The 27896-nt window shown below is 45.2% G+C and overlaps 2 protein-coding genes across 3 annotated transcripts in view; one reads left to right on the top strand and one right to left on the bottom strand.

Moving 5' to 3' along the window:
- Positions 1 to 27896, bottom strand: part of LOC135912540 (uncharacterized) — a 328642-nt gene that overhangs the window by 67133 nt on the left and 233613 nt on the right. For both annotated transcript variants that reach the window (XM_070533974.1, XM_070533975.1), the window contains exon 6: positions 11382 to 11461. In XM_070533974.1, coding sequence (XP_070390075.1) covers positions 11382 to 11461 — 80 coding nt within the window. The remainder of the gene's footprint in view (positions 1 to 11381; positions 11462 to 27896) is intronic.
- Positions 39 to 27713, top strand: LOC135912538 (uncharacterized). The gene is made up of 13 exons (XM_065444992.1): positions 39 to 247; positions 5877 to 5932; positions 6579 to 6671; positions 6767 to 6845; positions 9661 to 9722; positions 10426 to 10503; positions 11039 to 11126; positions 14126 to 14202; positions 17844 to 17927; positions 21100 to 21175; positions 22563 to 22654; positions 23073 to 23150; positions 27545 to 27713. The coding sequence occupies exons 1-13, from the start codon at positions 181 to 183 to the stop codon at positions 27653 to 27655; spliced, it is 1041 nt and encodes a 346-aa protein (XP_065301064.1). The 5' UTR covers positions 39 to 180; the 3' UTR covers positions 27656 to 27713.

Raw genomic sequence — 27896 nt, 5'->3', positions numbered from 1 at the left:
GGCGACCAGTCTCATAACGAGAGACAATGCGGCTCGACGAGAATGAGAGAGACAGAGAGAAAAAAAAATGATGCTTATAGATCGACCACCACCGCGGCCAGTAGTCTATATAGAGGCACAGCATTTCTCACCACATCCAGCTGAGGCAGGCACAGCGCAACCCGCGCGACTGTGTACAATATGGCGTTGCGAACGCACGCACTTGGTGCCCTGATATTTTGGACGGCCGTGCTTTACGTCACCTGCGGTAAGACACGCTTGTGCTTTGTTTGTAGTGCCGCTGCATAGACGATAGCACATCCAACAGCGGTAGGGGTTGTAACCGTAGCAACGCGTATTGCACGCGCAACGCGAATAGTGTCGTGTACATTCGATAACGCACGCGAACACCAGTAGCTACGCTCGAATCTATGACGAGTCATGTATAAGTAGCCGACGCTTCTCTCCCGCGTACATTAGATTTCGACGATCGCGAACGTGGTCGCCGCTATCCCTATGCTTGAGACTTATTTTCTTTCGTGGCGGCCACAAGTTCGCCTAACAAAGAGTTAGCTCTCATGACTCACAGTTTCGCCCCTGTTTACTTTTTCACTTTCGCTACAATACGGCATCTCCTGGAGGTTGGTGGCCTCTGTGATGGCTCGCGCACCTTTACTCAGGTCGTTTCAATTGGCGCTCTCCCAATCAAGGTAGCGTGGCTTTCTTAGTCACTACGCGCGATGTGACGTCGCTGCGGGTCAAGAGCCGTATCAGTTCGCGTCGTTCAGCTTTGCAATGATAACAAGAAAGACATCAGAAGGAAAAATCTGCACGATAACACGAAGGGAAATGCCTTGCTTCTTGAGGTTCGAGCTGGTTGCCTAAGGATATGGGCACACCGGAGTATATATTCGCAACTAGAGGAGGCACGTGGTGTAGCCTGCAGCGAAAATCCGGAGACCACTCAGCACATCCAAATGGTATGCGAAGGAATTCACCCAGTGAAACCCGAAGGCAACGTACACCTTCCAGAAGCGCTTAGGCTTAAAGTGGAGAGAAGCATCAGCCGACCAGCAGTCGAGAAAAGGAAGGCATGTTTAGAGTATTGGTGAAAAAAAAGCAGGGAAAAGCGGATTCGTTACAGGCATAGGTAGCTACATAGGTAGGTACAAGGTAGATAGAAAAGTTCTGAGGAAGAGAAAAGAGATTCAAGAGATATATAAAAATGTGCTACAATGAAACGCAGGTATAGTATACCTGAATAACTCAACCAGGCTAGGTGACTATTTGCCACCGCCCGTTTTAAAGGGGGTGCCAATAAATCATCATCAATCATCATCGTGTTGCTGCGAGCCAAGTGTCGAGCCAAGTCTGCCAAGTGTCGAAGACACTAAGTCATACCTATAGTCAAGGAATACAAATAACTCAGCGTATATATAAGCGAAGGAAAGACTTAGGCAAACACCCACCAAGACAATCCGTAAATAAAAGGGAAGCAGAGGGGAGCAATAGTGAAGATCATTTTGGAGCCGCAATATATGGAGTACTTCAGCGAACAATTTCAAATTTTTTTAAAGGTTGCCTGGGGCAGATAGCTCATCTATAGTTTATGAACCAGTCTACTCGAAGCCGCAGACACTACTTGCACAAAAAACTAAAACGCAAAACCGAATAATTAACAAGAATTCACTCATTAACTTTTTAGATAAGTATCTTATGACCCATATTGCAATCTACACATTCTAGCAGTGGACTTCGCAAGGCGGATCCACTGAGAGCAAGTTCTCAAGAAGACACCAGTGCCAAGATATAAATTCCCGAACTTTGCGGAGAAATCCATTGGCGTCCCAGTTACTTGTGTGCTCCAGGGCATGAAACAACGTTTTGTTAAAAAATTAACTGGAACGCCAATGCATTTCTCTGCAAAGTTCGGCAATTTATATCTCGAAACTGGTGTCATCTTGAAAGTGCGTTCCAAGTGGGTGTGCCTTGCGAACTCCACGGCTAGAATTTTCAAATTGCACTATGGGCCATAATGTAATTAGTTAGAAGCTTAACTAGTGCGTTTTCACTATTTAGTTGATTTTGCAACTCAATTTTTTGTGCAAGTATTGACTGCCGCTTCGAGTGTACCAGCTCAGAAACTAGAATTGGGATATCTGCCACAGGCAACTTTTAACGATTTTTGAAAGTGTTAGCGGAAACACCCTGTATATCAGATGGCGCATGTAATCTGGAAAGTAGTAATTGTGCCAGCGCTAACGTTCGCAAATGTCACTCTGTGCTTAAAATCGGTTATCTTGTCGGGGTTTAAAGCTCACCAAACATGGATGGGCTGGTTGCCTTTAGGAGCGCATGGTAGTACCACAAATAAAGCAGTGCAAGGTGACGTGGGTCACCTCCTTCGAAGTCAGAGGAGCGCAGAACAAAATTAATTTTGAAGAAGGACTCAGGCCCATGGATATAAATAATTTGACAGCTGAAGTGCAGACGCATCTGTACCTGAAAAGCGTGGGTATAGAACAGAGAAAGAGGTCAAAGAAGGTGGTAACCAAGTACAGGGTTATCGAAGGTGGAAAGAAACAACGAGTAGTCATAAAAAAGAAAGTGAGAGGCACAGAGACAGTAAATTAGATGCAAGAAACACAAACACAATTGTGACAACGGAGATTTACAAGATTTGCAAGAAATTAGAAGGGAAAATCTGTGGAATAAGAAAAAAGGGCTGTGCCTTGCTATTTGAGGCTCGAACTGGTTGCCCAAGGACAAAAACATATCGGAACGAATTTTCGTTACAATGTTTTGCTTGTGTCTGTTGAAGCAAAGTCCAGAGACCACTCAGCACATCCAAAGAGAATACGAAGGTATTCACCCAGTGAGAGCCTTAGGTAACGTACGCCTTTCAGGAGCGCTTGGATTGAATGTGGACGGAAGCATCAACTATTCAGTAGATAAGCAAGAGACGTTTGGCGCATTAGTGGAAAAAAACGCAAGAAGAGATTGATACGACCGGATCTATTAGAGGCATGCGTTGCGGTACAGGAAGACAAATAAGATTAATGAGACGTACACAAGAATGCTAGAATAAAAAGCTTGTACAGCATAGCTGATTAACTCAAGCAGGCTAGGTGACTATTTGCCACCGCCCCGTTTCAAGGTGCCAGTAAATCATCGTTATTTTCGAAAACCGTGCGCAGCGGCCGGGAGTGCACTGGCGCCAGTGCGCTCAGCACCACGACGCTCGAAGCCACGGGAATCGTTGAGAGACGGCCACATCTTTTTCCCTGTCTATGCTCTCTTAAAGAAGGCCAGAGCGAAGGTGCGCGCACTCGATCACGGAAGCTGCTGGAGGTGCTTCAGCGGACACCCCCGCATAGCCGGGAACCAAGCCCGAACCACTGAGACAACGACAACGTCGCCTTCGCCCATCGAGCTATAGCCGCAGGCTGCAGAACTTGCCCACCGGAGGTTGTACTTGTGACCGAGAACAGAAAGGTGAAGTACGAGCCAGCAACCACGCCGACAGCCCCAATGCCGCTATCAAGGACGCTGATTCAACAATGCATGGGGAGTCACCTACTTTCCACGAAGCTTCATCAGACAACTTCGATATCTGGCTTGATACGTGCGAGAGCGTGTCAAGCCGTAACGAGTCGGACCTTGAAGACAAGCTTCTATTTTTCACTGGAAGACGTCGCCAGGACTATAGTAGTGAAAATCAAGAGTCCTTGCTACGAAGTCGGACCTGTGACGCAGGGAGCTCCTAAAGGCCTTCACGCGAAAGAAAGGGCTGAACTTCTGCAAGACCGAGCGCCGCTGCCCAACGCCGCCTTAGCGGAAGAGATCACCTATATTAAAACTTCTTTCTGGGCGAGTTGGTGCATACTTGACATAAAAACGGCTTACAGCGCAAACACATGCAACCACAAAGTATAAGGGACAGGACACAGCGCTTGTGTCCTGTCCCTTATACGAGGGCTGTTTTTTTTTCAACCTCCGATCGCTCCGTGCAGGCGCTACGCGGGCAGCAAGAAGCGGACATGCGCTGTAGGCAACTGCGCAGCTCTCGCACTACACACTCCGCCATTGTTGACATTCAGGCGTCAGTCGGCATTGTGCTACAGCCACGTAAACATGGCTGCCATTATTGTTGCTCCCGCCAAGTGTGAATTGCGAAGTGTTATTCGTTTTCTACAGGCTGAAGGCCATGGTACTGCATAAATCCATCGCAGAATGAGTCGAGTGTATGTCGAGTGTACTTTGTGGTTGCATGTGCTTGCGCTGTAAACAGTTTTTATGTCAAGATCACCTATCTTCTGCGTGACGTCGACCCGGAAATTACTGATAACTTTTCGCAGGACTTATGCGCAATCCGCCCAGGACTGCAATAGAATTTCTTTCAAAGGCCACGACGATTGAGAACATGTTTGATATGCGCACCAGACAATTCAATCAGCGGCGCTCGTTGCCCAGACTCTGCTGAAGTTCAAGCAATGTGATCGAAAGACTTGTGGGAGACTATAAGAGATGTTGTGCGCGACGAACTGCGAAAGGTATCTCAGCGTACCAGCCCCAACTGGATTAATTCTCTGACGTCATCCAGACAGAGATAAAGCAGACTCTAAGAGTTCCAGAACTGCAGCCCGACCCAATGCAGCCTGGGCCGGAGGTGATGACGTATGCTGCGCTGCTGTCGCCTTCCTTCACGTTCATCCTCCGCTTCCGTGCCAGGGCCCTGTGCGCCGCCATTCCTTCGCCATTCCACCGCCAGTGCGCCCGCCCGTCACCACATCCAACATGCCAAGGAAAACGGACAACTGGCACACCCCTGATTATTACCCGCTGTGCTATTACAGCGGAAAGGCCGGCCAGGAGTACCGCCGGTCCCCGTACCGCCAGATGGGGCGACAAAGTTTCGCCGTCAACGCGCCGCGTCCACAGCTAGGCGAAGGACCACGAGACATCGCTGACTGGCTCGCAGCCACTGAGTGGAGACCCAGATGATATTCCAGTTCGTCGTCACCAGGCCATTACCTTTCGCCGCAGTGCCGACCGTACACTGGCCGTAGCCGTGACCGGTCCGTTAGCCCATAACCGGACACCTAAAAGCAGCCACTGATCGAGGTGCAGTTGCTGTTTGTTGAAATGCTGTTCTCGAAAACGCAGCAACGACACCCCACCCTGCAGACGAAGCCTCGAGGCAAAGGAAACGCCGTATAGGGAAGACCTGACGATGCAACGTAACAGCAGCGGGACAAAGCAATGCAGCCGTGATACGACACAATTACCTAATTATAATGTAACACAAAGCGTTACCGAACTCAACGTCCTTCGCGATGGCCACACAGTCACCGCTCTAGTAAACACGCAAGCCGAATACTCGGTCATCAGCGGATTTTCGGCCACCCCATCGAGGAAAATTAGTTAAGAAGATTAGGACGGTCCTCAAATCATGAAAGTTGGAGGGCAACTGACAACGCTGACTGGAATCTGCAAGGCAAGGGTTCCAGTCCTTAACGGGACTTATCTGGTGCTCTGGCACGTGATGGAACCGAAATCACAGTTTATTTGACTGAAGTTTGAGTAACAGAAATTGATGATGGAAGATCTATAGTCTACGGCGTTTCCTACAACGGGAAATGCGACGATAATAACGCCACGACCGTCCATGTTGCTGCGGCGCGAGAACTAGGTGGGTGAAATCTTATAAATAGTTTAGCTCTTTTTCATCCAGCTTTTGCTTTAGCTTTTGCTGGGCTGGCAAAAGCACCTCGCACCTGCCATCTTTTCTTGCCGACTCTCTGTTAACAATCTCTAAAAATGGGTTTTTCTAGACATTGAAAACAGTGCAATTTTGTATACGAAGCTCACTAATGCTTTTTGACGTCTTTTTCAAGCTTCCGATCCATATGCCTACCTCTGCAAGGGGCCCACGATTGCGATAAACAAGAAGGTATTTGGTTCACTGCCTCCTCATTTAACCAGCCGTCAAGCAGCTCTTGGTTGACCGAAAGCTCTGAAATTTAGAGCCAGAAAATTGGCAATTCAAGCGTACATGCCTTATTGTTTGTCTTGCCTTTCATTATATACCGCAGCGCGTATTCCGTGACACAAGTAGCCGGAACTACGGGCGTCGCTGTAATGGGAACGGGGTGCGCCCACCGGCAGCCTGCGGTAGGAGGCGCTTAATTTTCAGTGTTTCGGTGTGTACGTGATGTTTTAGAGAACGAACTGGCTGAAAGTCGGCACCGCAATCGAAAAATGTAATGTTTGATTCCAATTGAGCCCCCTTTGTTCATTTTTGTGGCAATCTTGTTTGCGTAGCCTGAATAATCAGCGAAATAAAAGGAAGCACCAAAAGAAAAATTGACCTCTCCAGAAATAACGTTGAGAGAAAGGGGCGCCCTAATATATATAATTTAAAATAAATTGACGTATTGAGAAGGTGAAAAATTGGCTGCGTATGTTTTAGACAGTTGAAGGCGTGGTCATAGCTGAAACAAGTGCCTCCACCGCAGATATGTTTTCGGCTGGCCTAACTCTGATGAAATAGATAACAAGGAATGCTGACAGTGTTTTGTTTTTGTTTATTGCCGCAGCTGAATGTGTCACTCAATTGCACTGCGACATGCTACAACCGAAGCACGAGCACTTGGGTCAATGCCCGCCTGGGTGATGGAAGATTGTGTGCCGTAAGTAGCCACCGACTCTCAGTAGGCAATTTACGCTTGCACTTAGTAGCATTATAGTATGCAGTAATATTATAGGATGCCCTTTGTGCTGACAGCTTGTCGTTAACGGAAGCGGTGACGGAGACATCATCAAGAGAACTGGGCTCTGTGACAAGGGATCGTGCGTTCCTGCAGGTATGTAAGAAACAATACAGGCATGCTTCGTTGCCTTAATTGCCAATGAAATGGTAGTAACGACACACGTTGCATGCTCTTCCGCGGGGTACATTTCTGCCCTGGTGGCGTTTCCGACATGACACGCTAAGAACTGTGCAGTCGATTCTGAATGAAAATAGGCGCTTGGCGGGTGATGCATGTGGCACGTGTAAAGTCAGGCCTCCATGCGCCGGCATTCAAACCATTCAAAGCGTTTCTTGGGCTAGTGTTTCAGCAATGTAGGCATACTAAAATATTTGCGATAAATGCGAAAGAAATCCGAGAGCCTTACGTCTCGCACCTCCTTGAGGTACCGGATGCATGATTAGACTGCGTTCACCACATTGCAAAGCGGTGTTGAGGAGCTCGCTCGACACATGTCCTGCGACTTCGCGGAGTGAAGCGGACACACACACACACACACACACACACACACACACACACACACACACACACACACACACACACACACACACACACACGCACACGCACACGCACACGCACACACACAAACGCAGCTCGTCATACATACCGGCTCCTGGTACTTCACACACATGTATTTTATTTTCACATTGACATTCCTATGACTAAAGCATTAAAGAAAGAAATATTGTAGAATCCCGCGAAAAATATATAACATGTATCATCCTGTAAAAAAGTGTTGAGGTGTGCACTGTACAATAAGCACATTTACCGAGACTCCATAAAGATTCAGATGAGGTATATATGATGCAACAAAGGGCTAAGGCGTGCAGACACATAAGAGAGAAGAATTTGAACTTAGCTGATGAAATGAAATAAGAGAATACCCCGACCACAAACGACTTACTGAGGTTAATGTTTCCGCTCCCCCATACCAAAGACTTGTTCACGAATGAGACTTAACGCGACCTTACGTTACCCATACGAAATGTTTTGTGGTCATTGTCTTCTTTTCATTGTTCCTATTCCATTCCGACCCTACGGGAATTCCATCGCACCCTCGATTTTGTTGAACTACCTGCTACACGAAACGCGTACAAAGTGTACATTTATGCGTGTTAGTACGCAGAGGAGCGCGTCAGAGTGACTATACATAGACGGTTGCACGCTAACAACCCGAGTCGAGATCGTACAAAGCCATAGGTTCTCGCGGCTACCGACGAACCATGGTCGATGCCACAAGTGATTCCGGAGTGGTCACGTGCGTATGTACGAGCAGCTACAAACGCCAGAGAACCAGTCGCCGAGAGAAAAAACTTTCGAAAAAGCGCCAGAACTTGAGCTCGAGAAGGCGTTGGGAAAACTGCGCCGTCTTTCGACAGTCGCCGTTTGCCAATACACGGCGACAAGGCAAGCACAGCAGAGGAACTGATAATTGAGGAAGTTAGGTATAGTAGGTCATTACCCGAGTTGTAGAGGATGTGTGCTCTTATACGTGCAAGAAAGCAGGACACGGATGAGAGCTGCGCAGACTCTCAGCTGGTACTGTCATTGAGAGGCTCTGTTATCGATAAGGATAGATGGATGAATGCCACAAGCAACTCACGTGAAACTGGGAAGTGACTAATCGTGCCAAGCTCACTATAGTTACTGTTCTGCGCTTCTTGTAAGCGCATCCGAGCCATATGGTTCGTGCTAAATAAGAACATTGAACTTGATATAAAGTTATTGATGTATAAGAACTTACGCGTTTTCATTTTGTGCATTCCCGGCCCTTGCGCCACCGGTATGTCAGCCATATTTCGCTATTCACCTCAGGTTACTTTAGCCCTTTCATCTATTGTCCCTAAGTTCCGTGGTCCCTGACACAGTAGATATTTACGTCCTCATTTTTACGTCTTTACTTCCCCTTTTCCTTCCCCTGGTGCAGGGTAGCAAACCGGAGTCTTTCACTCTGGTTAACCTTCCGGCCTTCAGTGTAGTTCAGTGTATAATAAAGAAAACAGACAAGATTGGCCTGACTGTCATTTGATAATGCCGCTTTTACCCAAGCGTAGTAGAAGTAACCTTTTTATTCCCGGAAGTTGCTGGCGAAAGAAGTACAGGGCAGCATTTTACTATATACCGGGTCTTTTATTTTGAACTTTAACACAATATTTAAAAACCCCCTTCGGCATATAGCACAAATCTACTCATTCAGCTGAATTACTCGAAAAGGCCAACATTAATTACACTACAAATTAGGATGCACAATCGACTAATTGACATGATTTCACTAATCAATTTTTATACTAGTTAGGTTAGCGCATATATTGGAATAGTGTAATTGAAGCCAGTGATGCCACAAGACACATCCACTTTAAAGAATTTTGAAGCTAGCACCAATTTCGGGAAAAGCGCAGGCAAACTTGCGGTAAATATGCACTGTTGCTCCACAATTTTTAACAATACGCCTTTTTACACACTGAAGCTCAACACTTACTGTAACGCCAATGCATCCATCGCAAATTTTCACAACGCATTTTTCAGGACTTAACCATCCTCAGAATTAGTCGCAAGTGGATATGACTTTGAATGTCACCGGCTACAATTCGTGGATTGCACGCAGTACAGTTAGGGTAAATAGCGTAAATTTGTTAATTAGCCAAATAGTAATTAAGAGCGCACTGTGCTAATAGCGTCTGCCTGTGCGAGTAATCAAGCTCAAGCAGTACAGTTGTGCTCTATGCCAGTAATGATTTTTTAAAATGCTCGGGCAATTCAAACATAACCGTTAATTTACTTTACTTTCAGTCTTTGCTTCAGGTATAATAAACACTAATAAGAAAGATTTCGAATGTTTGCAACTTATGCGTAAATCATTGAACTTCAGATACCAAACCGTTGCCGATCCCTGACGACTGTCCGGCGAAGTACGTGAAAAGAAAAGGAATTGTAAGTAATGTGACGATTGTGGTTGGCATGCATATTGAGCCGTACAGGCTGGTCTGTTTTAAACAGTAATGCTTACTTTTCGGTTACATGCTCCCCCATTAAAGACAAGGAGCCTGCAGAGTGTTTAAGCTGGCGACAACCAGATATACAGTCACTTGCTCAGAAATGATTTGCTTTATGTTTCATTGCACCTATAGAGCAGCATTTTGCGATCACCTAGCCCTCCCCGCCCCCCTTAAGTTGTGCTTGCGAAGCACGAAGATAAACTCAAAAGCGGGAATGAGTCTATCGAAGTCATAGCGCACATGGACACGATTGAGATCACGGGCTAGCAAGCTATCTCCTATTGACCCTGGCAGAAACGACGCACTGCCATGCATATTTAGCGGCCCGCAAGTTTGTCAGCACTGACCACACGCATACTTGCACCACGTATTGGGAGGGATTGCACAAAGTTTTGAACCGGATTTCAGTCCGGGTGAAAATCTCCTTCACACTGGGTGAACTTCTTGTGAATGCTATGAGATTTTTACGTAAGCGAAAGGTTAGAGAAGACCAATACACTTGCAAGGGGCTAGCTGTATTGTCAGATCACCAACTTTTCTGTCGGTTTATTAAGCTCCATCACCCAAACAAAATGCATTTATCGTACTTAAATTGACCTGTTATCGACATTTGGCTGGTCTTTTTACTTTCCTGATAGATGTTGGCTGAAAAGTGCGCGGTTCCTTGTAAAACGACCGGAAAATATAGAAAGCTACGAAGTGGCACAAGGTGTTGGGTGAGAACTTACTTTTTTTTCCAAATGCGGATTAGGGGCTGTGTGTCAGAAGCCCCATAAGTCCGTAAGACCAGGTTAAGATTACCTGCGTCATTGCTAAGAGTTTCGGAAAGTTATAAGTTATAAACTGAATATGCGTCGTGTTATCACATATGGAAAATACGGCCCAAATAAACAGATTAACAGGGGCAGGACATTGGCCAGTATCAAATGAGCATTCAAGACAGCCACAGGACCTAAACAACGCTTATTTTCTATTCATGCATTAAGCCAAATTATTCAGTCACCTTACCGAATATTTACATGTATCCAACCACAGTGAGCTTCTGCCGATTGTGAAGCAAATAGAATGCTTGAAAAGAAGCGCGGTGAAGCAAATTGTAGTGCATCTTCATTAAAAAGATATTTCTATCGCAGGGTAAAACAGCACCAATGACGCATTAGGGACGACCTATTCTGAAGCCGCTTAGCTATAGTACATGCGTTTACATGCCTCCTCTTTGGCTCACTGTCTGACCACATACATCGTTTCCAGCTCAATTATCAGCGAAAGGTCACTGTCCCTGGCGTTGACAGCCTCATTATTGACGGCGTTTGCAAAAATGGACACTGCATCATAACTCGTAAGTAACGACTCCTTCTTGATGGGCACTCATTCTCCAAGTGATTCTTGAGCAGAGGTAAACGATGTGCGTTTATTTGTCCGCACAATATTATACTGCTTGCATGACAGTTATTTGTCCTGCTACTTTCATTGTGTCTTGACTGGTGCATGTGTTGCAATCTCCGAAGTATGGGGCTAGTTTGTAGAACGGTGCAAGATATGCTACACCATCGTGTGCAGAATGCACGCAGAGTTCTTTAATCGTAACACTTACCAGATTCCGCATGCGCGGCACTTGTCAAAACCGGGACGCCGTAATTAGAGAACTTTGGGGCCTGCTGACTGTCGTGACACCTATGGAGAACAAACGCAAGTTGCAACGTGGTCAGATGCAGAGGTCTGCCAGAGTGTAGTTATTGCTCGCTTGACAAGTTCTTAGTTAAAGTACAAGTGGTTTAAATGGGCCCTGAACGACTTATTACAGATGTCGCGAAATGCATTTCGAGTTATAGTCTGTTTAAGAAGTATTTTGCCGCAAGAAGTACCTTAGTGCGTTCAGCAGAGGCGGAGTTATTGGCAATGAAAGATCTCCCATGATCCCCTTCGCGGTGCTCCTGGCCCTTTCCTCCTTGAATGCCTTGCTCCTCGAAGGCTACGGTCAAGCGGCGCGTACGCACTACGCTCACCCTACACAAGGACACCGTGGAGCGCATTTCAAATTTGATTTGGGGTGTTGGCGTAGGCGCCTCTACTTGCAATATCGGCGCCTCCGATGCGCCAAACTCGGATGTTATCCCTGAACTTACGTTGGAGTTCACGGTGTCTCTTCACTTTGCTGTCCTAGATAGCTACGCGCGGCTTCCTCGCTCCGAGTGGCTAGTAGCGCCTTCCATTTCGCACACACGGCAATCGCATATTTTCCGACGATTGCATGACACGCTGTCTTTATGTTCGCTCTTGAAGAGCTTCGACCACGCCGGCAACGCACCATGAAGACGTGCAACTCGGGAAGCAGACGGCTTGTACCGTACGGCAGGCTCGCCTCACGTCCACGGAGCCACGTCACCCGCAGAGGCCACTCGAAGCACGCGGTTGGCCTCAGCGAGCAGGGTTGTTGGGACACCACGCGGCGGCCGCGCTATCTACGTTACGTAGCAGACGCAGCTACATGCAACTGTAGTGCATTTGATATGTGCGCTACAGAGCTGGTGGGGAGGGGGGGGGCGCCCTCCCGCCCATGTGCTCCATGTCTGCATGTGGAACGTTGGGCGGACCGGCTATGTAGTACTCCAGTTTGACGGATGGATAATGGCCACATCCAAATTGCGCATTTAGAAGAGCTGTCAATAGATCCGAACAGCTCAATACGAAGCGATGCTAGTTAAGGCATCTAGCCGCGAATTTTCAGGAGTGCGCGTGCGCTAGCGAGCGTACGTATGGTCTGACCTTAAGTTTCGCGTGGTTGTAGCCTAGTTGAGTGTTCAAAGCTAATCGAATTTAGCTAGACCCGATGGCTACGACATCGATAAGCAGTGTGGCCAAAGTTTAGTTCTTACGCGGGCGACCACAGCCGAGCGTGAGCCTACGAGTCGGCTTCTTCGGAGTTACCTAATTCTCACCGAAATTTTAAACGTGGATTTTCGCATACTTAAGCCTGTTCAGTAAACAGCTTCAATAAATACACTCGGCAACCGCCAGGAAGAAGCGCGCTTGAGCCAAGCACCGTTTCTGATTGAAGTCAGCTATCGGTCAATTTGGCAGCGCTTTATGGGAATCTGCCTGTTGACGTCGAGGGGCAACGCCGAAACGGGTGAGCAGAATGCCACTATTGAAAAGCGAGGGTTTCAGAAAAAGGTGTCTTTGCGCTCTGCTTGTAAGCCCCACGAGTGCTAAACTTGGCGGAGATACACCAGCGTATGATACCCGCAGAATGTATTTTTGTTTTTTCACCAAGTCCAAAGGGTCCTTAAGGGCTCCTTTAAAGTGCACCTCCCCAGGTCTGCCCACTTTGAGTTGACAAGCTCAGAGCATACATTGCGCGATAAGGGTCGTGTATGCAAAGCATTACATCGATAGGCGCCGCGGAAAGATATAAAATTTCGAACCAAACGCCGTTTTACTCCTCCTCGTGGCCGCCGCGCTCCAAGCCGGATGGTGACGTAGTCGTGCCCTGCGCCTACGTAGTCGTGTCCGCAGTCTAACGTCGCTCGTGGTGACACGTGACTTCGAGAATTATTTATGACAACATCTGTTATCTGTGCGATTTGTTGCTTGAATTGACGAATTGAAATTTAGAGAAATAATAAAACGCACGAATGGAATGTCTGTGTGTTTTCTATTTTACTTCGCACCGAAGCAAGAGTAATGTACTTCCGCTTCGTCTGCTTGTTCCAACGGTCACGTGGTCACGTGTGCAGGTACCGAAACTAAGCCATTTTCTACCGCGTTCCAGCGCGTCATCATGGACTGCGATCCGCTTGTTCTGTCTCTGTGTTCTTGTAGCCTTGAATTATACCGCTAGTCAAGTTTCTTTGTGCACAGGGCGCAAAATTGTGCGCTGTGTGAACGAGACAAGAGCTCGTGCGCGACGCCGTCGGCGGTAGTGCGTAGCGCAAAAAAAAAAACCCCGAGGAGCAAAAAAAAAAATGAAGGCGGTGCCTGTGATGTATGCGTCACGCGATCCTCGAGGTCCGGTGTGGGAGAACGTAGGCAAGGAATTTAGCTTGCATAGGCTAGACGAAGGCGAGTGGAGAGAGCGTCTTGCTTGGCAGTGGAGCCCGCCTGCTGAAATCATGGGTTCGCGGCCCTGAAATATTTCTATCTCGTCTATTAATGAGCCAATTTGAAAGATTTTTTCGGCAAAACGCTCCCTAGGGGACACGTAACAACTTCCAGCGTATAACCAAAATTTTCGATGGGGCCTGGTAGAGGCCGTTTAAGCTTGACTTGCTGCAAGCAATTTTAACGGTTTGCTTGAAGTTTTATACAGAGTTTTTGTTTTTTTTTGTTCCCACGAAGCTCCTGCCGTTCCCTTGTTGAAGATTGAACTCCCAGCAGAAGGATGCAGCCATTTATTAGCGTCAGTGAATTATACGGTGAGTATCTGGTCTTCAAAAGGTAACCGTGTACTGAGCTCAAGAATGCCAGTTACAAAGATCGAGAGCTCGCATAGAAAAATAGAGTTGAACGCGCTGTATCTTAACAAAAAACAACGTTAGATGCAGTTGCAAAACAGCGGACGACACTAAGGCTGACTGCCAACAAATTTTATTTGGAAAACTATGCAATATGCAAAATCATATGAAAAAAGTATAATTTATAGCTTATTTGAATCGCGACGCAACACTATTGCACTAATCTTTCTTTTTGTTTCCTGTAACATCTGAAGAAGTCTTAATTGAGGTTTACAACTTAAAAGACACAAGTCCTGGTCTTGATGGAATTTCCGCATTGCATTTAAAGCTTGTTGCTCCGACTATTTTTGATGCTCTCAGTAACTTACATAACCTTGTGTTCAAAACCAGCATATTCCCTAGAAATCTAAAAATAAAGCTAAAGTAATTCCTGTTCATAAAAAAGAGGGACAAAGCTGAAGTCGGTAAGTATCGTCATATCTGTATTTTAACTTCAATTGGTAAAGTTGTAGAAAAGTTAATACTTAGTCGTATTAACAGCAACTTTAACAAATTTAGCTTGCTGAAACATTGTCAGTTCAGCTTTCGTTCAGGAAGCTTGACTAACTTTGCGTTGCTTACATTTAATTGATTATATTCGACATTCACTCGAGCTCGGACACTTTGTTGGCTCGGTCTTTTTAGACTTTACTAAAGCATTTGATACAATAAAAGCACGAAGTTTTCTTTACTAAACTGGAGTCTATTGTAATATATGGTCCAGCTCCTAATATAATAAATAGTTATCTTTTTAATCGTGAACTAACATTGTACGCAGGCGGGCCTTTCTCTGAAAGCAAAATTATTAATCAAGGAGTGCCTCAAGGCTCGATGTCAGATCCACTATTATTTTTGCATTTATATGAATTATTTACCTGACTGCCTTAATTATACACTACCTATACTATACGCGCACAAAACGACTTTTGCCCTCTCGGATAAATCATTACTTTCGCTAACTTTGAAACTAAACAGTGATCTGTCAAAAATTACTAATTGCTGTAAAGCCAATTTTCTAATTATAAACCCTACGAAAACGCAATTCATGTTATTTAAGTCATCGCAGCGACATTTTACCTTGCTCTCCGACTATAACTCTCAATGGGCATGACATTCCTACTGCCACTTGTGCTTCTTTCCTCGGCATCAAATTAGATCCCCACCTTAAGTTTACTAACCACACTGCACACACCAAACAAAAAACAGCATTTGGCATTAGAGCACTACTCAAATCACGCGCATTTTTGCACAAAAAAGCATTATTATCGCTCATAGTGATATCATTTATGGTATCGCTTCTTGGGGTAATACTTACAATTGTCATCTTTTGTCTATTCAGCAGATTCAAAATCAGGCTGTCCGCATAATAACGCGAAGTCATTTTTTTTCTCTAACTCCTCTTCCCAACTGCGTACAAGCCGCATTCTTTAGGTTACTGATTTGTTGAACTAACATTTGGCGATATTAATTTTCAAATTACTAACTCAACAAGTTTCTTACAACTTCGTTAGTTCTGATCCTCTATTTAATCCTAATATCACAAAGTTTGCAGCACAAGGAAATTTCCTGTTGCCTTTATGTCATATTAAATGCGGAAAGATGGCTTCCTTTTCTTGCGCGCTTAAACTTTGGAACACTTTACCATATTCCATTAACTTGTCATCTACCTCGTACTCTTTTAAATATGAACTGAAGAGTTATTTGATGTCGGATTAATTCCCTGTAATGTTATTTTGCTAATTAGTAGCTGTGTAATTAGTACTGATTGTGCATCTTTCCTCTTCCTTGTGTTTTAGAAGTTTGTCATCACTCAGTTTCTTGGTTATATTCGCCTATGTCATATTTTGTTTCGTTGCTCTGTATTCCGTTTTATTTTTTTGACATAACTTCTAATCCAAGGGTCCCGGTGCAGTCTATGATTTTGGGGCCCTTGTCTGTATACCATTTCTTGTAATCAATTGTTATGAACGAATAAAAAACTGAAACTGAAACTGAAAAATAAAGAACACAGCAAAAAAAAAAGAGAAAGAAACGCGATGAAGTTGACACAACAGTCGGAGATCCACCTAGAGTAAACAAAGTAAATAAATAGTTATTGGGACCGCGCTTTAGTGGTTGGCCGAAAATATCCAGACGGTGCTAGTTTCCTAGCAGAAACGTCGTTTTATGCATTGAAGCCCACAAGTAACTGGAACGCCAATGCCTTTCTTCGCAAGGTTCGGGAATCAATATCTCGAAACTGGTGTCATCCTCAGAATTAATTCCAAGTGGATCCGCCGTGCGAACTCCATGGTTAGAATTTGTAAATTGCAATATGGAACATACGGTAATTAGTTAAAAAACATAACGAGTGATTTTACATCAGTTAGTCGACTGCGCATTTCAATTTTTTTGTACAAGTAATGTCCGCGTCTTCGCGTAGACCAGCTCATGAACTAGAATTGCGCTATGTGCCACAGGTAACCTTTAAAAATTCTTGAATGTGTTCGCTGAAACACCGTGTACGTGTACCTATGTCATATGTGCAAGTTAATTGCTATAATTTTTGACGGCTGAATTTGATGAAAGGAGATATTGTGTTGTGTGAATTATTTCGCACAATATTTTCTTTTCAATTCCAGCGTGCAAACTAATGAGACAGTTCTTCTCAAACTGTCAAAAACTGGTAAACAATATAGGTGCTCGCACTGAAGGTTATGTAATGTCACTCGCACCATTCATTACGAGCAGTGCCACGATGCCTGCCAGTTGCTATTACCGGCCCTACATTGTGTATAAAAGCGTTACGGAAGCCAGAAATTTGGCGTACGCTCCTATTTGGCGTACGCTCCTAGCAGCAGCGTAGGGTATAACAACATCGTCCGAGAAGTTCAAACACAATGCTAAACCTTGCCATCACTGTCAGTACTCCACCCGTCGGGCCAGTTAACCTTCCACTCATTTATTAAAAAAAGCAAACGCGGGATGAATGAGGAAGAACGGGCACTAAAGGTACAGTTAATCGCTCCGTAATTATGATTACGTACAGAATAATTGCTCAAAGCCTCATTTTAGTGTTTCAAAGCCGCTGGGGTCAAGTTCTTTAGAATAAGATTACGTAAACTGGACACATTTATTTATACATCTATTGTTCTTGGGAACAAATGAGCCTCCCGCATTATCGCAGAGACCACAAGTTCCCTTGTATAAATTGGGCACATTGCACCCCAGGCAGGCAGGAGTTTTGCAATGGCACGTTTTCGTGCCTCAGCGCTTTTTGCATTCGGGCTTCACTCCGCGACTCGATTGGCTGACTGACTCGCTCCAATTTTTTGTGGGGGCAACGAATGCCGCTTACGTGAAACAAAACCATGTCACATAATGCGGCTTCTTTAAACATCAAGGCTCGGCTGTGTCTATTTATCCCAATAATTTCTTTTTTGCTTTAGTGCCCCCGTGATCGATTATTATTCATGTAGGCTTGCGATATGCGTTGGATTTGAGTTATGACGCATTAGACCTGCGCATGATGAACGAAGTTGTGACGTCAGCGATTCACATGTGTACTTTCCTTCCGCTTCCAGAGAAAAGTTGCGTCCGAGTGCAACGCATTTTGTCCCGGTCGTGAACCGAAATACGAACCCCTTCGCAACCGTACCGCTTGTGCTGTAAGTATGATCGAATGCTAAATAACATTATGTATTCCGTCGGTACGTCCCTTTCTGTCAAAAAAGGGTACACGTATGGTTGCTCCTAATGGAAATAAGGGAAGCTAGCCCGCTTTACTACGGTAGCTAGCTGGTAGCTAGTAGTTAGGATTATTATTATTTATAGCGTGCCCTATAACACGGACGAAGAAGAAGAGAGAGAGAGCTCGTGTTTCACCTCTCTTCGTCGTTCGTGTTTCTAGTGCGCGCTATAACAGAGCCTTCTTTTAGGAAAGCACCTGAAGAGGCTTAACGGCAATTCGCACTAAGAATTCGTAGTGTATCATCTCCACTTGCATGAATGCCTGAGCAGTGTGTCGCATTCTTTACCACATCACGGTAACAGAGAGTCCTGGCGTGTCCGATATTCAGGTACATGCAACGGAGTTTGCGTAATGCCGAATTGCTGGACACTGGTAGTGACATCATGTGGCGAGTGACCTAACTACTGTCCCTTACAAGGACGACTTACTGCTCCACGATTGTTCGTGTAAAAAATAAAGAACATTTAGAAAGGCCACGTGTTCCCGACTACACCACTGCAGGAAATTTACACCAGCCGCGAAATAGGATACACTTGTTTGTTGCAATATCAGCTTTGGGTTTGCCTAGTAGAGCTCAGCGCCACCAGGTGACGCCACCAACCCGGCCACTCACATTTACGTATCCGCTAACGCGGTAATCAGCTGGATTGTAGTGGAATACAGGAGAAGGTAAAACTCCCCATGCGACAGTATTTACATGTGGCTCATCCGCCATCGTCCGAAACAATATGGAACCTGTCACCTGCAATTTGTGTTCCGCCGCTTGGCGCAGGAGAGCACACGGCGGCAGCCGTTTCTCCCTCTCAGTGCGACAGGTCGACGTTTACACTTATCGCGCAAGGCGACTTTAGCCCGTCTCCAACTACACTCATCCCGTTGCATCGATGCAATTTGCCTTCCAATGACATTGTGTCTGTTTACACGAATAAGATACTCTAGCCAGATACTCTAGGCAGGACAATCAGGCACTGCGAGCCTCTGCTCCGTGTTGCCATTGAGGACTTCCTACCCATTCCGGTTTCTTTGCGTCAACACCTGCCCATCACACCTGCACAGTGCAAAGACATTCACGCGTATTGCGTTTCAAGACCAGGTCATAACATCGTGCTTGATCACTCCCTCCGTTTCCCCCGGATTCCACCCCAGTCTTCTTTTCCCACGACTCCTCCTCCGTCACGGAGTTGCTGTTTTTTTTCTCCTTAGCATGTCCGACCCTTGTCATCTCCATTACATCTCCGCTTCTGTCACTTCTCGCGTCATCCTTCTTCCTTTGCATTCCAATCTACTTCCCTCTCCATCCTGTGCTCGCACATTCCTACCATTATGAATTCATTTGTTCACGCGTTTAGTTTTTCCCCTGCACTGGGCGGTAGGCTTGCAGGCCCTCACGCGAACGGGTTCTTGCCTATGTGCTAGTCGCTCTTGTGCAAAACAAATGACAGTCACTTGTCGCATTCACGTAAAAGGCCACTATAGAAAGCATGTGTGCTATGGATCTGCGATTTCGTTGCGTACTTTGCAGTCCATTCGGGCACATGTCAGTAAAACTCTCTAACCTTAACTCTTGATCGCGAGTTTCAATACTTAAAGTTTCTCATAGATTTAAGTGCACATTAAGGAACCCCAAGTGGTCCAAGTTTCCGGAGTCCCTCACTACGGCATGCCTCATAATCAGATGGTGGCTTTTGGCTCATAAACCTCCATAGTTTAATTTTACCCTAACATTTATGTATTTCTTACAAACAAGAACTGCGTAATAAACAGGCATAATGCAGTCAAACGTTTGGCCTAGATACAGCTATGTGACACAGCCTTGAAGTGATGCATTATTGCAGTACATGGCGCCAGCATATTGTATGACCTGCGTTAGGGCCGAGTTGTCTTCTTTATATGCTTGTGCTGAGGGTTCTCTCTCTCAAGTTTTCTCCATGCACGTGCTTTATACATATATTTCTTTAACACGACTCGGTGCGATAAATGCGCGTATGCATACGGGCACATGTCTTATCATGCTATTGAGAGGTGCTGACGTAACTTCGTGTGCGTATATAACCAAGTTGAGCAATTACTTTTCCTTTACACCGAGTACCTGAACTGTTCTACCGAAATCATTCAAAAGGAGAAATCATTGTTTTCTGAAACTCACGAAGGCGGGGATCTATGCTAACGACGATCATAGGATCGTCACTTAGCCTCAGCTTTAGCCTTCGTCAGCACTCGTATAGGAATCACCGTAAGTGTGCACAAGAAATGGGCCTGATGGCTTACAGCAGTCTTGCATCGTGGTGAAATTTGGTAAGCGCCTCTACAAACATGTCGTGTCACCTACCAGGTAACGCTACTCGATATGACACCTCAATTTCACACTTGATTAATTTACGGGGATTAACGTCACGTGTGCCTAGGTGTCGGTAGATGAGCGCTTTTGCTTACCGTCCACGACGGGACAGGGCTACCGTGGCCAGTAATCAAATTCACAGAAGTCGTGTGCTGCGCAGCACAGTCCCTGAGACTTCCACGGTGTGTGCGACTGCAGACAGTCCCTTATTAGCATTTACCTAGATTGTCGAACGTAGAAGGGCACTCTCTGTTTATTGTTTGCCGGCTGCGAAGTGGGGGGAAGTTTATCCATTGAAGTGCCCTCGGCTTTCCCAAAATTCTAGCCGAAAGCAAAAGAAACAGCCGCCGACGTCATTGTAAGTGATCTAAACATCTTTACCTTACCGTAATTTTAATAGAGGAGCACCAACGAAATGAGAATTAAAAGATTCGTAACACACCCATAGGCTCAAGAAAGAAAGTGAGTGGAAGAAAATTGATTACGTGTAATGACCTGTGTACGCATGCAACACGTAAGTGCCAAACTCACGTTAGATAACGCGATGAAAGAAGTGTCCTATACAGTTATTTTCAAAAAAGTTAAGAAAGTGGCGAAGAATGTAAGCTCCATCAATTTACAAGGGGACACACGCACGCACGCACGCGCAGCCCCCCCCCCCCTCCCGCACACACACAACGAAAGAAAAACAACCGGTAAAAGCGTGGCATTCGTGTTTTTAATACCGTCGTATTTCTTCTTCTTTTTCTAGCTGAAAACGTCATTCGGCTGGTACAAAACAGTTACAGAAGTCGGCGAATGCAAGGGAGGAAACTGCGTAAAGAAAGGTACGCAAGGCTAATTGGCATGGAAGCATGGAAGCAGTGCGTCCTGGAATTTGTCGTAGAAGGATGGGGAAAGGGCTGGAAGGGCAGAGATTGATATGTATACATATACATATATATATATACATATACATATATATATATATATATATATATATATATATATATATATATATATATATATATATATATATATATATATATATATATATATATATATATATATATATATATATATATATATATATATATATATAAGTGTCTTCAGCGGTAATATTAGGCGGGGGAAATATTTCCGGCGATTACGATACTCCCGAATGGGAAATTTCAGCGCAGCTGTGTTTTCATGTCGCAATATATTAAGGCAAAAAAATTATAGACTGAAATCACCGCACCGACTGGCAGTGGGCCAGTGCCGTCAACGCCTTCGCAGAGGGAAGGGGCAGTGTGGGAAAGCTAGCGCGATGAGCGGCATCGGAGACAGCTGTGAAAGAAGACGACGACGAACGCTTTACGCGCGAGGGACGGCGACGCTCAACCCAGCTGCGCTCTAAAATAAAAGTCACCGGCCTGCGCAGCACACGCAGCTCGTCATATTACTGCTTTTAAAGAGAAGCGTTCTTTGCTTGCCCTTCTAGGGGTTGGCGTGGGCGCGTTTCTCGCTGACAAGACAGCGAAGTGGTCGCGAGACAGAGAAAGCGGTTGATATGGCCCTCCGTGCTACACTCCTATGCAGTTGCGCTAGTGACTGGCTCTGTTATACGGAATTACGCAGTGTAACGACAAGCGGTACCCGGATGTCCTCACTGCAACAAATATACGTCACCAAGCGCGCAATTCTTTCATTAGCATTTGCCGTCCTTTCCCGGGGCTGTCGCGCATGGTCGTTCGGTTTCTCGACGATCGAGACACCCGAGGTCGTGTGAGTTACGGGGTCGCGCGAGCGATCAAGCGGGAGAGTGCACGGGTAAAGCTGACATGAAAACCCGCAATGTGGAAGGGGGTGGCATTTTCACCTTTGTCACGGGAGCGAAGCATATTCCCAAAGCCAAAAAGAAACCAGCGCCTTGTCGAGCAGGCGTAAAATCGCTATGCGACAAAACCCAGTGCGCAAAGCGAGTACATTGATGCGCGGTACCACGAGGCCCAAAGACAAGAAACGTCTGGGGTGCTAGAACAACGTGAACGGTTCCCTGCGTGCACTTGAATATAAATCCGCGTCTCATTGAATATAGCCTTCGTTTGAATCGTGTTTAAAAAGCTCCTCGCAACGTAGATTCGAAAAAATGCGTTCAATCCACCGTCTTTTCTTTACGAACTACGTTGCATGTTTGTAATTATCTATCGTTTGTTTGCCTTGTTTGTTTTTTTGCTTTCTTTATGTGCGCAGACCTCACAGAATTTCCGCAACCGCATCGACAGGTCAGCGATTCGTCGCACGTATGCAAGAGCGAAAATTACGCGGTCGTGAAACCAGGCCAGGTACGTTTAAGGAGTGACGGAATGAGACATATAGTTCGGCAGTACGACTTGTCCTAAACAAATGGCGGCTACTATTCAAAGTAACGAGAAGTTCCACAACAAATTGAAGGGGCCAATTTTCTTGCTGATAGTTACAGCTTCCCAGTTCTCGGTATTCTTCTGACTGTGCCGCATTTATGTTGTTTTACTCCAAATGTTCAGTAATATCAGCCTTGTTGAACAGCCGTCAAAGGTATAGCAGGATGCAAAAGTTAGAACAGGAATACAAATGAGTGCCCATGCATAAAAAAAGAAAACATCAGCGTAGACGCCACAAGACAGGGTTAGGGCTGAATTGAATACTACCATCGTCCTGCTTTCCGAATGTGCATGCAGATAAAATTATTGCGAAACTGCTTTATTTTTCTCATGCCTGCAGATTACTGTGGTCGCATCGTGCCAGGTTGAATGTAGCTACAGCGTGTTCGAGAGGCGCAGCTACGGAGTCGCTTGCTTGGTGAGTAGGTGATACTCGTTGCCCAAAGAAGTAGTTATGCGAGTACACACTGACGCATATGGTAATTCCACAGAGTTCACTTGTGCACATTACTACGCCGGCGTTTCTTTCTCCCCGTAAATCCCGGGTTGTTCTTTCGAAAGACAGTAACGTCAGTCATCATGCAATGTTATCCTCAGCGGAAATTCAAACTTTGCATGCATGCATGAAAGTTGTAGATCTTGGAGCCGCGAACACGAGATGAACACTCGTTGCGGAATGATGACGTTCTCCGTCTCTCCAAGAGAGCATGTACGCAATCACCTGTGGCCATATACTGAGGAGGGCTCCATGAGCAGCAATCCTATAGAATTTGACCGTTCAGCTTTAAAGCTTGGTGCTTTGCGTAGAATTTTGGGTATTCATCACCGGAGAAGAATTCCGTCGAGATAAAGTGCACTAGCTCGAGAGAACCTCCCTGCCCAAAAGAAAAACAAAGAAGTGTTCCAACCTTTCTTTCGAACTTACTGAACAAATGACCTACGTTATATAGCGAAGGAACGTTCGTTTCTCGTCCCGACTCACTATCCTTGGCAGACCTGACGTAAAGCAGGTGTGCTGCGCGATAGCATAAACTTCATATCTGTGACGCGGCTAGCTGCCCTAGTAATAAAACGAAAAAGGAGTGTGATAAGGAGAGAGAGATAGAGAGAGAGAGAATTGGAAGTGCCTTTCGCCTTAGGAGAATCCGCAAAAAATTATAAGAAAACAATATAAACAAGATAAAAAAGATGCAATGGAAAATCTCAGATTCCTGAACGCTTGTAGTCAAGCGCTATAGCACAGTGGAAAACAATATAAACAAGATAAAAAAAGATGCAATGGAAAATCTCAGATTCCTGAACGCTTGTAGTCAAGCGCTATAGCACAGTGGAAAACAATTCTAGCATTGTGATAAAAACACCTATGATGGAGAATGCGTTTGCGTCGTACGGGACCGAGGATAAAGCTTCTAGCAGCCAGAGGCATGCGGTAGCCTTGAAAGTATGCTGGTTTGGCAACTGGCGACGTCTGTGAATTACTTGTCTGTATGAAAACCGCTCGATTTCTGACGCATGTGCGATGCAGCTGGGGCGTCGGTGTTGGCGAGGAATGCCTCGCACTTTTGTCTTTAGCAATTGCACAGGGACGACGAGGACGCCCGACTATGCATAGGGGCGAAGAGGAGGCGCAGACAGGGCTGACTTCGAACAAGGATTTATTTCGGGGTCTTACATGCGAGAAGATACAATGGCAAAAAAAGAAGACAACTTGCATAGAGAACTAGAAGACAAGAAGGAAAAAACAATGTCTGCGGTCTTCCTTAAAAAAAAAAATTAGAAGCTTGACTGCATATGGGGCCAGCTATCTCAATATTCTAGGTTGGAAATGCAACAAAGAAAATAAAAGCAATGAAAATGAGAAAACAAATGTCTAAATTATCAGACGTAATGTCAAAACACTAATAGAGCAAGTCTGTGCATCACAGAGCAAAGAAAAGAAAAAGACACGTTATAACACTACAAAAACAACATAAGTATGGACAGTTTATGTGAATACAATGGAAATGGAAATAATTCCTACTGTAACTATTCTTTACAAATATACCACAAAATATCATAAAGGCTTTAGTGATAATCTCCCCTCGCGCTATTAAGGACGACTTAACATCAGGGCAAATTTTTGTTCGTTGGAGCTCACCCAGGGTCCTAGAACGTTTTATTGCCAGAGAAAGGGAACCGATCAAGAGAGTTTAGATGGCTGATATTGTAGGCACTCAACGAAGCAATGATCAACATAAGAATTCCATAGCGCTACATTGCGGACACTCATATGAGGTCCTCTCCATTCTACGACGCAGGAAGCAAAGCCTGAGGCGTAAGCGGTGTAGGAGCGCGTCTGGTGTGCGGCCTGTCTTGAAGCTTACAGAAAAAGCGAAGCCAAGAGTCAAGGTTGTAGAATAAAAACGGCTTCGCACAGTCATCATACCATGTCATCTATCATAACATGCATCACAAGCCGATAAGGAGGCGCCAAGGATCGGGTGATGAGCTGGCAACCAGCGTCTGTGTCTCTAAGTTATGCACGTAGTTTATCAGCTACTTCAAAAACCGGACGCTCGTCTGGTTGACCTCCCTGCCTTTCCTCTCCTTTCTTTCTCTCGGAAAATGTCGCAAGAGTTAATATATAAGCAATTCTAGAAGATAGTGAGCAACTAGAAATAATAATGCTGTAGTATGTCTCCAGGGCTTTATAGCAAAAGAAAGTGTCCCGTCTGCAGCTTTATTCACTTTCTCCAACGAAATTTGCGCCTTAAAGTATGGCTGGTGTACTTCAGTGGCTATACAGGGGCGATCACGCTTAAGTTTTACGCAACTATTCAATGTCACCTTCGGCAGATAATGTAAATCTTGTCCTTGAGCTGAATTATTCAAAACGGCGGACATGATTAGCATGAAAAATCGAAGCCCATATTCAGCTAACTAAGATCCACTGATTACCTTCCTAATTATTCACATGCGGCAATTCACAAACTGCAGCCGGTAAAATTGCAAGACATATCCACTTCAAATGAATTTCCAGTATGACACCTGTTTCCAGATACTATTTCCCAAAGTGTTGGATGAAATACACGGGCGTTAAAAAATATTATGGGGTTTTACGTGCGAAAACCACTTTCTGATTATGAGGCAGGCCGTAGTGGAGGACTCCGCAAATTTCGACCACCTGGGGTTCTTTAACATGCACCTAAATCTAAGCACCAGCAGTGTTTTCGCATTTCGCCCTCATCGAAATCCGGCCGCCACGGCCAGGTGTCGATTCCACGACCTCATGGTCAGCAGTCCAACACCATTGCCACTGAGAAACTACGGCGGGTGATGGGCGTTCCAGTTACATCGGTTCTTCAATGCATAAAAGAACGCTTTGTTAAAAAGTGTCAGTGGAACAAAAGTGCATTTCTGTGGCGAGTTTGATGGCGCATATCTCTAAACTGGTGCCATTCTCAAAAGAAGTTATTCCAAGTGGAAGTGGCTTGCAAGCTCACCGCCTACAATTATTGAATTAGCATATGTGTCGTAAAGCAATCATTTAAGGTAAATAGTGAATTTTCGTTATTTAGTTGAATATGTGTCCCGCTTTCTCATGCAGGTAATGTCCGCCTTTCCGAGCGACTTAGCCCAAAGGCTTCAGGCATGTTATGTGCGACAGGCAATCTTTAAAAATTTTGTAAAACATAAAAATGATCACCCCGTCGACAACGCCTTGTGATACTTTTCCGTGCACCATGCGCCGGAGCCTACAAAAATGCAGCTGTCGAACAAGCACTTTGTGAGAGGCCGACCCATGAAAAGAAAAGTGTAGCTACCCTGTAATTTGCTCATATGTAGTAGAGCCAGAAATATGGCCTCAAGTAAACGCGCTGGTGCCTTTGGTTCAAATCCTGCAACTTGCAACCTCACCAAGGGAGCGATCAGCTGCCAGCGAAAACAAGCATTCACAAGGGAATATGATGAATAAAAATTAAGCGCGACTGCTTGCCCCGAATACCTTGACTTGAAGAAAATAAATAAAAGCTAGTTCTGGGTTGCGCATGTGAGGCCTCCTTTCCACCTTCATAACTTGCACTCGCCTCTAATAGAGGCACATTGATTGCATGATCAATTGTCGAAATTGAATTCCTGCTGGTTCGCACTCGAACAAAGTGATACCTCCTCAGAGCCGGCACGTTGGAACCAAGCCTTACGGATAGGCACTACACTCAGAGATCTCTTCCATCTCGCTATGATTTCGGTGATCAGGCACAAGGAAGAATTAAGCGCATGGTTGGGCGGCTGGCGTTGAGAATACGTTTAGAAAGAAGAGATCACCATTTTCTCTTTGCCAAAAAAAAAAGAAGGCTGCTTCTCGATAGTTGTTCAGCGGCGCGCAATACCTGTCTGCCGCAACCGGCATAAACATCACGAAATATATTCGCCATGGAGCACGCAGACAATGTTCGGTAAGTCGATCACCGAAAAGCTCTAAATATTCAAAGCGAGAGAGACTAAATTTATAGAATGTCACAGAGGCTATCGCCACGCAGCTCAGAAAAAAAAAGCGCAGGGAGAGATAAACAGTGTGATAGGTGTGACAACGAGCAACGGCAGTAGTAGCAATTTCTATTCGGAAGACTCGGTCAGGAACACGTGTTTAAAACCATGCCGCTCAAAACTAAAGGAACAGGTGGAGGCCTTGTTTCACTGACCTAATCTCTAGCCAAGGACCACTATTTGTTTCACTATTGGCGTGTTATGAATTCACTGTACTGAAAACTCCAAAATGAACTCAATGCTTCTGTGAAAAACCAACTAACTTCGTTCTGTTTTTTATTGCAGCTGGAGTACAGTGAAACGAAGAAAGGAGAAAAGACGTACACATTAGGGATATGTTCGGGTGGGTTCTGCACTCATGATTCGCAACCGCGAAACATCACAACCCAAGACTGAACGTTAATGAAAACGGTCATGAACGAAGAAGGAAAAATAAAGAGATACAGTAAAACAACCTTGCATCAGCTTTTATCCATGGTTCCCAAGCGCCTGCACTGCTTTTCATTCAGTCGCAATGTTCTGTGCGATGATTCTTTACTCTTTACCCAGGAAACACCTCCCCCCCTCTCTCTCTCTCTTTATATATATATATATATATATATATATATATATATATATATATATATATATATATATA

This window comes from Dermacentor albipictus, chromosome 2 (assembly GCF_038994185.2).
Source record: "Dermacentor albipictus isolate Rhodes 1998 colony chromosome 2, USDA_Dalb.pri_finalv2, whole genome shotgun sequence".
NCBI lineage: Eukaryota > Metazoa > Arthropoda > Arachnida > Ixodida > Ixodidae > Dermacentor > Dermacentor albipictus.
The sequence above is the reverse complement of the archived record's forward strand: the minus strand, read 5'-3'. Positions and strand labels throughout refer to the sequence as shown.